Source organism: Pelophylax lessonae (assembly GCF_965119305.1).
Source record: "Pelophylax lessonae genome assembly, chromosome: 10".
NCBI classification, from domain to species: domain Eukaryota; kingdom Metazoa; phylum Chordata; class Amphibia; order Anura; family Ranidae; genus Pelophylax; species Pelophylax lessonae.
This window is the reverse complement of record NC_138777.1, coordinates 178,427,536-178,438,437: the sequence shown is the minus strand read 5'-3', so window position 1 is coordinate 178,438,437 and position 10,902 is coordinate 178,427,536. Positions and strand designations below refer to the sequence as shown.

Here is a 10,902-nt window from a genome sequence, read left to right as displayed (position 1 = left end):
CCGGTGGACACCCTGGTGCGGTCCGCCCCCTCTGCACCCCCCTTGTGACGCCCCTGATTCCAATATAGATTTATCTGGTTATAGTTTCTTTTGAGCCCTTTCAAGTCATAGTCTTTTTTGTTAGCCCTGACGAAGGAGTGTTTTGGCCACTGCAATGCCTTAAATGTTTTTATGCAATTTATTATTGATTAGCAGAGATCTTCAAACTATGGCCCTCCAGCTGTTGCGGAGCTACACATCCCATGAGGCACTGTAAAACTCTGCCATTCACAGAAATGACTAGGCATGATGGGAATTGTAGTTCCTGAACAACTGGAGGGCCATAGTTTGGAGACCCCTACCCTAGAGGACAATAGAAGTGATAGGGTTTGAGCCACACTGACTGGAAGGAAGGTGGTGATATAAATTCAGCTATAAACTGATATCAACTTGTAAATTCTTAGATTCCATTAGGTTAGGGGGCTACGGAGGATGGGTTGTTTTTTTAGGTGAACTTGTGCAATCTGATTATACCCTTTACTCTTGAGAAAATCGTATTTAACATTACTGATCCTGAAAACAACACAGTAGCTGCAAAGAGTCATTGGTATGTTCCATAGCACATTGAGTCTGAGTGCATTTTGAAGGATGAGATACTCAGATGGTTGATTGTTTGTGCTGTTTGTCTCTAGATGATTAGCTTTAGGTGCGAGGAACCAGCCTCATCTTGAAACTCTTAGGAGCCTGAGAGACGCCAAATACTGGGGTGAGATCTGGAGGAGACTTGGGGTCTGGCAAGTGGAATTCAAAGTGTGTTAGCATAGTAGTAAAAAAGAGGAAGATCTCCATTCTGGCCAGATTCTCACCAATGCAAACTCGAGGACCTGAAAGAGAGCAAAATAATAATTATTGCATAGTTGTAAAGTTTAAATTTGAGTGATCAGAACATTGATCAGGAAATTAAAGTGTTTTTAAAGGTTTATTTTTTTTTCTTTTTCAATAACATACATGTCATACTTACCTGCTCTTTGCAATGGTTTTGCACAGAGTGGCCCTGAACATCCTCTTCTGGGGTCCCCTCCAAGGGCGGTTTTGGCTGCTCCTCTTGTTGGCTCAATCTCAAGCAGGGCTGTGTGCGTCTATTGACACACACACACAGCACGGCCCGTCCCATTCCCCACTCTTTGCTCACAGGATTTGATCAGCTTATGTGTTGTGAAAAAGATATTGTGAAAACCTAAATCTTCTGAGTGTACAGTCGGTCAGAGAGAACCAGCCCTGTAGATGAGTATGTGAGGTACTTATTATCCAAAGTTGTGGCGTATGATAGGTTATGGTAAGCCATCAGCCCTCAGCCATATCCCCGGTATCTTTCTTCAGCCGACGGCTAGGTTTCTCATGAAACTGCTCCGAGCGGCTCATGAGCTGCTGGAATAATTTTAGAAGCGGCTGGAGGGGACGTCCCCTCCCACCGGTTGCTGGTGTGGCTCGCTGGTCACAGAAGCGATAAAAGACTAGAAGTTTTTTGATCACCTCTTTGGCCTTGGAGGACTGGAGCGACATCATGGCATCACTTCCAGTCCAGGGTAAGCAATTTTTCATTGTTTAAGTAAAAGATCTTTTTTTTATTTTTTGCTTTCAAAGGTACAGGAGAGTGTTGGGGTCTTTTTAACCCCAGATCTTTCCATAAAGAGGACCTATCATCCTTATTTCTATTACAAGGGATGTTTACATTCCTTGTAATAGGAATAAACGTGCTAAAAAAAAACAATAATAATTAAAGGGCCAGTGTAAAAAAAATAAAAATAAAAAAAAAATTTAAGCTCCCCCATCCCTCTGTGCTAGCGGGCAGAAGCGAACGCTTACCTAGGTGTTCACACCACACATATGAGGTATCGCCGCAAACGTACAAGCAAGAGCAATAATTATAGCGCTACACATCTTCTGTAACTTTAACCGCTTTAAGACCAGAAGGATTTGCCCCCTTAATGACCAGGCCCTATTTTGTGATTCGGCACTGTGTTACTTTAACGGATTCACATTCTGCTATATGACATTCTCAAAAAAAAAAGTAAAAAAATTAAAATTTTTTAACATTTTAGGCCAATTTGTTTTCTGCTACATATTTGGTAAAAAAAATCGCAATAACCGTATTTTGATTGGTTTGCGCAAAAATGATCGCGGGAAAGACATGTCATTTTTATTGTTTTTTTTTTTACTAGTAAAGGTGGTGGTCTGCGATTTTCTTTGTGGGACTGCGACATTGCGACGAACAGATCGGACCCCTAACTGACATTTTTGACACTTTTGGGGGTACCAGTGACATTATTACAGTAATCAGTGCTAAAAATATAAAAAAAAAGAATGGACCTGCGCAGTGCTCTAAATTGTATGCCAGTGCACAATGCTAATGTGGGCTGCTGCTGATAAAAAAGGAAAGATTTCTTCAGGGATGATTGTGTGTGTATATCAGCGCTGCAGTCAGTGCAAAAGTGATGGAAAAAAAACATAGACAGTGGATTGGAGTCAGTGCCAGTGGACTACTGCTGCAGTATAACGCCACTCACTGCTGCAATAATTTTAAATCACTAGTACTGCAGTAGTGCATTAGTGATTTAAAATGATTCCAATGAGTGAGTGCCCAAGCTGTTGCCTTGCTTTTTTTCTAGCAGTATTGCACTCACTGCACACTGCAGTAGTTGCAGTGAGTGCCATACTGCAGTGCAGATAGTCCTCCGCTGACTCCAGTCCAATCCACTGTGACATGTGTAGCTGTTGCCTTCTTGCCTTGCTTTTCTTCTAGCAGTATTGCACTGACTGCACACTGCAGTAGTTGCAGTGAGTGCCATACTGCAGTGCAGATAGTCCTCCACTGACTCAGAGTCCAGTCCAGTCCAATCCACTGTGACGTGTATCTGTTGCCTTGCTTTTTTTATAGCAGTTGTGCAGTGTTTAATGTGTATTTTATTATGTAGCTGTTGCCTTGCTCTTTTTTAGCAGTTGTGCAGTGTGTATGTGTATTGTGTAGCTGTTCTTGTTGCCTAGTTTTTTTCCTAGCAGTTTTGCGCTGACTGCACTGCAGCAGTGAATTAAAAATGTTATATTGCAGTTAGTGAGTCCACTACTGCAGCACTTTATTATGCATAATGCACAATCAGATGATGTGAAATGCCAATGTCCATCTCCTTGCAATTTAAGTTTTCATATCAGTTTTTATGCAGTTAAGGTGTGAAGAACGAGCACTTAATGTTAAAAATGTCAATAAATAAAGATTAACATGTTTGTTAAGAGATTTGTGTCGAATTTTGTGTTTTTTTGGGGTAATTTTTACATGTGTGAAATTATAAGCCAATATCGGCCGATAACGATATGCGATCGGCAAAATATCGGTATCGGCAACGAAAAAACAATATCGGTCGATCACTATGCAAAACGTCAATTAATAAAGTGACAAGTGGGAGAAGGAAGGAATGAGCGCACGGGAATTTTTGGGTGGTAAAAAATTAAAAAGGCTTTGACTAAGTAGTAATTTAAACAGAGGTACATCCAAACACCATAGCAAAGCTATGTAGATATAGGGTAAGGATTGAAATCAGTGCAACCACTGTGAGTATAAAATTACTATTTAGAAGTGTGTTATAATTCAAAATATGACTATAAGGTAAAAAAAAAAATAATAATATTTTGTGAAAAATATGTATATAAATTGAAAATAAATAGATTGATTAAAGTGCTGATGTGACTATATAATTACGATCAATGGATTGTGAAATTCTCAAACCAAAATGAATAATAAATCATCAAAAATTCTTCAAATAACAAAGTGCAAGTGCATACATCAAAGGAAAAGTGCTTATATAGTGCAATGCTTCATATCAATCAATATAAATGAAAACACAAAGTTCATCAATAAAAATCCTCGTTATAATCTTCCAGTGACAAAGTGAAAGTAGTGCTGATAATCCAATTATAAAGTGCTTTTCAGTGCTCTTGAGTGAAAGTTCTTCCACCACAGTATTCATATAACTTCCCTGGGTAAACTCACCAGAAGTTGAACTGGTTAAATTATAAACCAGCAATGTGCAGACATAACACACTCTTCACTGTGTCCAGTGCTGTAAACAGTGCTCCCCTCTCTCCTCCCTACTCACCAGATATAGGTAAGGTATGAGCCCAATAGGATTACAATGGCAATTCTGCAATGTACCTCCTCCAGGGATATCAATCACTCCACCGTATGTCCCCCTCAGATTCTCCTGTGCTCCGGGATTACCATCTCCTCCTCATCTCCATATACCATACGCCATAGAAAGAGAATTCTCCCATAGTGTAGTATATTTAAAATAGCTTTTATTGTAAACAAGATACAAGGTAAAACTCACAAACACTCCGTGCTTAATCGCGCTTCTTCCTAGAGTGGTGGACGCCGTACACCGCTTGCGCTCCAACCACCAGAAACGGATGTGACGTCAGACGCACAACTCATAGCTTGACATGTTTCGCCCCTCCCACTGGGCGTCCTCTGAAGCTACTGCGTCATGCGTCTGTCTGACTTAAATAGGGACATACTACACTTGCTCCACCTCTTTAACCTGCCTAGCGGTATCCCCGAGCGTGACTCGGGGTGTATTTTCCATGCTGTTATTGGTATCCCCGAGTCACGCTCGGGGTAGATGTGCAAAGCGCTCAGCGGTGTCTTTTACCTTCTCCTGGCGATCCAGCGATGATCCCCGCTGCTCGTTCGTCGGTGTGATGACTTCCTGGTTCCGTTCCCTGCAGCAGCAATGCTGCATGGGAGCGGAACTAGGGAGGGAAATTCAAACGTTGAACGTTGCACAAAACACAAACACATAACATTTATATTATATATATGTATATATATATATATATACGTATATATACATATATATGTATATACACACACATATATATATATATATATATATAATATATAACGCATGAATTATAATCTAATCAATAATATAATTTTGTTATATAATATAATATATATATATTATATACATATATATGTATATATATATGTATATATATATATATATATATATTATATTATATAATAAAATTATATTATTGATTAGATTATAGTTCATGCGTTTGTGTTTCAAATTTATCACGTCTGGGATGTCTACTAGAGTCTTGTTTTGGTCAGGTTTAAGTCAGTAATTACTAAGAATTGTAGGCCTATAATACATAACGCCAAATTTCCATGCAAAAAATTGTACCGCTTTTGGTACAGAATTCCTGACATAATCATACCGCCAGGGAGGTTAATTACCATCAGGAGATTATTCTAAAACGTCCACCAGAAGTGAATACGCCGCCATATTACTCCTCTGGAAACCCATAGGACTCCATTATTCTACTTCCATACAATCTGTACTGTCAGCAATATATAGTCTCAACCCCAAACCTATACAAGTTGCTTATGATAACTACTAAAAGAACCATATTGCTTCCATTAAGTTACATTAAATTACCATGTGCCATGGTACCCAAACCAAAGCCATCAAAATTAATCCATCATACATTTTAAATACAACATACCATACCATCTAATTATTACATGTTAGCTTATATAGATTACACATAGACTCAATATAATAAAATCAATAATAGGGTTGAGCGAACACCTAGATGTCCGTGTTCGACGGGTTCGGCCGAACTTTAAAAAAAAGTCCGGGTCCGTGTCCCGGACTTTTACCGAACTTTTCCCGGACACCGAACCCCATTGAAGTCAATGGGGACCCGAACTTTAAGGCACTAAAATGGCTCTAAAACACCAAAGGAAAGGGCTAGAGTGCTGCAAATGGCAGCAAAACGTAATTAAGAGCATGGCAAGTGCTCTGCAAACAAATGTGGATAGGGAAATAACTTAAAACAACAAAAAAAAACAGAAAAATAAAACAATGTTCTTCTTCATCTCTGAAGGACGAGGCCCATATGGAGTAGGAGGGAGGTTGAGGTGGTGGTGGATGTGGCGGTGACTAGACATATGCCGGTTTTCGGTAATTCGATATATCGCGGTATTGCATAGCCACGGTATTGTTATTGTGGCATTTTTAAAATACCGAGTTTCTCTGTCAAGTCTGCCTGACTTGTGAATTGATACATTTCAGTGAGCTGGATGACTCATTCACTCACTCAGCTAACACCTTTCAGCATTAAGTCTCCTAACTATAAACAAAAATGATTACATTTGTATCTTTTCCTTCCCTCTGCCAGGGAGAAAGGAAGTTTAACCTCTTAAAGACTGGATCTTTTTCTGACACTTGCTGTTTGCAAGTTAAAATCAGTTTTTTTTTTGCTAGAAAAGTACTTAGAACCCCCAAACATTTTATATATTTTTTTAGCAGAGACCCTACAGAATAAAATGGCGATTGTTGTAATATTTTATGTCACACTGTATTTGCGCAGCAGTCTTTCAAACGCAATGATTAGACTTTAATGAATAAAAAAAAAAAAAAAAAACGTAACAGTAAAGTTATCCCAATTTTTTTTTTTTTTGTTACACAGAGAATCGTGAGAGAATCGTGATCTTTATTCCAAGCTAAAAAATCGTGATTCTCATTTTGGCCAGAATCGTGCAGCTCTAATAAATATATATATACACACACACACGCCTAGCAGCCCACATTACATTATTATATAGCCATCAAGCAGTGTCTGGCCTACCTGGTGATGACTGGTCCTGGCGCTCTGATCCGATGGCCTGGTCTTTAAAGGGGCAAATCCTTGCGATCCAGAAGTGGTTAAACCTGCAGGAGGACCGGTGTTTTTATCTATTAATGACTTTACTATTGCTTTAGGCCTGGTTCACATGTATGCGGGTTGGTGGTTCACATGTATGCGGGTTGGCGGTTCACATGTATGCGGGTTGGCGGCCCACATTTGCACAGGCATAGCAGCCCATTGATTTGAACGGGCTGCTATGCCCTCATTTTCCGCAGAAAAAAGGTGCATGCAGCATTTTTTTTAAATTCAGTGGCCTTGAAATCCATCCTGCTTTTGCACCATGCGACTAACCTGCAGTTCCTGCTCTGGCAAGCTTTCTGCATTTTTTGTATACGTGGGCACGGCATTTAAAAATAAACAGTTTGCGTGTGCAGCAACGGCAGGTAAGTCGCATGGTGCAAAAGAAGGATGGATTTCATGGCCACTGCATTTTTTTAAATTCTGCATGCACCTTTTTTCAGCTGAAAACGCAGGCATAGCAGCTCAAGCCCATTCACATCAATGGGCTGCTATGCCTGTGCAAATGTGGGCCCCCAACCCGCATACATGTGAACCAGGCCTAAAGCAATAGTAAAGTCATTAATAGATAAAAACACCGGTCCTCCTGCAGGTTTAACCAATTAATGACTTTACTATTGCTTTAGGCCTGGTTCACATGTATGCGGGTTGGGGGCCCACATTTGCACAGGCATAGCAGCCCATTGATGTGAATGGGCTTGAGCTGCTATGCCTGCGTTTTCAGCTGAAAAAAGGTGCATGCAGAATTTAAAAAAATGCAGTGGCCATGAAATCCATCCTTCTTTTGCACCATGCGACTTACCTGCCGTTGCTGCACACGCAAACTGTTTATTTTTAAATGCCGTGCCCACGTATACAAAAAATGCAGAAAGCTTGCCAGAGCAGGAACTGCAGGTTAGTCGCATGGTGCAAAAGCAGGATGGATTTCAAGGCCACTGAATTTTAAAAAAATGCTGCATGCACCTTTTTTCTGCGGAAAATGAGGGCATAGCAGCCCATTCAAATCAATGGGCTGCTATGCCTGTGCAAATGTGAACCACCAACCCGCATACATGTGAACCAGGCCTAAAGCAATAGTAAAGTAATTTATAAACAACACCTCCTTCAGGTTTAACCACTTCTTGACCACAAGGATTTGCCCTCTTAATGACCAGGCCATCGGATCGGAGCCGAGCGCCAGAACCAGTTATCACCAGTTAGGCCAGACACTGCTTGATGACCTATTTTAGGCCTGGTTCACAGAGTCTGTACTGACTGACTATATAATAATGTGCATAAGTGAACCAAAGCCCCTAAATTCAGCAATGAAATTGAAGTGAGGTGGAAATTTAATAATTTAAATTTAATAATAGAATACCGTGATAATACCGTATACCGTGGCAAAACCTTAATCAATTAATCGCAGCATGAAAATCTGATACCGTCACAAGCCTAGCGGTGACATAGGCGTGCGCACAGGGTGTGCTGGGTGTGCCTGGGCACACCCTAATCACCTAGGGCACATAGCATTGCCAGTGAGGAGATGGGAAAGATCTCCCTGGGACCTGCTCTGCTCTATTTCTCCTTGCCTACAGGTACATGGCCCCGATACATTACTCTCCCTGCTGGCAAACACATGCATGTGTATTTCAACTTTGGGGTGCACACCTTAATGCAATAGGCTGCGCACACCTATGGGCGGTGTAGGTGGAAGCGGCGGTGGAGGAGGACCAGGGCCGGATTAACAGCATCATGGGCTTGGTGCTGAGGATTTTGAAGGGCCTTAAGGGCCGTGCCTTGCCATGCACCCAGAGGAGGAAGGGTGCAGCCATGCATGCCTAATTCAACATGGGATGCTGTCTCTGAAGCCCATAAACACATCCATGCATCGCCAACTGTCCCTCCTTGTCCGGCCTTCACGCTGTGTGGGGAGGTTCTGAGGGTGCTGCCTGGGGAAACGAGCATAGAAGCCAGACTTCTGTGTTTACAAGTGACAGAAGAGCGGTAACAGTGAATATGGCCAACCCGGGGCCTATATAAAAGGTAGGGGCCTGGAGCTGCAGCTCCAATAGCCCCTACATTAATCTGGCCCTGAGGAGGAGGACGAGGTAGCCAACACTGCTTCTTTTCAAAAATTTTAAATGAGGGTACACCCCAAAAGAGTGAGAAAGAGCAAAAATGGAACAATGGGTGGGTAAGGTCGGTATCCATTGCTATTCTGCATAAGGTACGGAAAAGTCCCGTGGGATCCATGCCTGGTTCATTTTAATGAACGTGAGCTTGTCCACATTGTCTCTGGACAGGCGGCTGCGCTTGTCTGTTATAACGCCCCCAGCCGTGCTAAATACCCGTTCAGATAATACACTGGCTGCAGGGCACGCCAGCACCTCCAAGGCGTAAAGGGCAAGCTCAAGCCATGTGCCCAATTTGGAGACCCAGAAGTTGAAGGGGGCAGACCCGTCATTCACTACATGTAGGCGTGTGCACACATACTGCTCCACCATGTTGGTAAAATGCTGCCTCCTGCTAAGACGTTCCATCTGAGCTGCTGGTGCTGCTGTTTGTTGTGGCGTTCTGACAAAGCTTTTCCACATTTCAGCCATGCTAACCCTGCCTTCTGAGGTGCTGGCGGTGCCCTGGTTGCGTTGGCGACCTCCTCCTCCTCCTCCTCTGCCTTGTGCTTCCACTGTGGCCCCGCTGTCAGATGGGAATGCCAGCAGCATGGCGTCTACCAGCGTGCGCTTGTACTCGCGCATCTTGCGATCGCGCTCCAGTGAGTGAATTAAGGACGGTACGTTGTCCTTGTAACGGGGATCCAGCAGCGTGGCCACCCAGTAATCAGCACAAGTTAGAATGTGGGCAACTCGGCGGTCGTTGTGGAGACACTGCAGCATGTAATCGCTCATGTGTGCCAGGCTGCCCAGAGGCAACGAAAGGCTGTCCTCTGTGGGAGGTGTATCGTCCGTGTCCTCTGTATCCCCCCAGCCACGCACCAGTGATGGCCATGAGCTGGCCTGGGTGCCACCCTGCTGTGAACATGGTTCCATCTCCTCCTCCAGCTCCTCCTCCTCCTCATCCTCCTCATCCTCCAGAACTGTGCCCCTGCTGGACAATTGCGTCCCTGGCGTTTGCGTGTGCAGGAACCCACCCTCGGAGCCCCTTGCGAATGACTGCCCTGAAAGCCTTGGAAATGTTACCTCTTCATCCTCCTCCTCCTCCTCATCCTGTGCCACATCCTCTTCCATCATCGCCCGAATTGTTTTTTCAAGGAGGCATGGAAGTGGGATAGTTAAGCTGAGAACGGCGTCATTGCCACTGGCCATGTTGGTGGAGTACTCAAAACAGCGCAACAAGGCACACAGGTCTCGCATGGAGGCCCAGTTAAATTAAATAGCGGAATAGAAAATATGATCCAAAAAAAGTGTATGTATATCACACATACACAACCACACTGGGCCCCAATTACTATTGTTTGTACCCCTAAAAGGCTAGATGAGGAGTAGGGGGAGTATGGAACAGGCAGCACCCTCAAACCTTCAGAAGTATGAGATGAACCCCAACAACTTGGAAAGGTGGATCTCTCTCACACGTACCGACACAGACTATCCCGCAATTCAATTGATCCTCAAAGGTTTTTATTGAATAGCGGAATAGGAAATATGATCAAAAAAAGTGTATGTATCTCGCACGTACACAACCACACTAGGCCCCAATTACTATTGTTTGTACCCCTAAAAGGCTAGATGAGGAGTAGGGGGGGTATGGAACAGGCAGCACCCTCAAACCTTCAGAAGTATGAGATGAACCCCAACAACTTGGAAAGGTGGATCTCTCTCACACGTACCGACACAGACTATCCCGCAATTCAATTGATCCTCAAAGGTTTTTATTGAATAGCGGAATAGGAAATATGATCAAAAAAAGTGTATGTATCTCGCACGTACACAACCACACTAGGCCCCAATTACTATTGTTTGTACCCCTAAAAGGCTAGATGAGGAGTAGGGGGGGTATGGAACAGGCAGCACCCTCAAACCTTCAGAAGTATGAGATGAACCCCAACAACTTGGAAAGGTGGATCTCTCTCACACGTACCGACACAGACTATCCCCCAATTTAACTGATCCCCAAAGGTTTTTGATTAAATAGCGGAATAGAAAATATGATCCCAAA

At 42.9% G+C, this 10,902-nt stretch overlaps 1 protein-coding gene across 1 annotated transcript in view; it reads right to left on the bottom strand.

Annotated features, from left to right (window-relative positions):
• Positions 1-596: 596 nt before the first annotated feature.
• Positions 597-10,902, bottom strand: part of LOC309565120 (cytochrome P450 2J6-like) — a 79,051-nt gene continuing 68,745 nt past the window's right edge. The window contains exon 9 of the mRNA XM_082269902.1: positions 597-863. Within this exon, the coding sequence (XP_082126028.1) occupies positions 682-863 (182 nt within the window). The 3' untranslated portion in view covers positions 597-681. The remainder of the gene's footprint in view (positions 864-10,902) is intronic.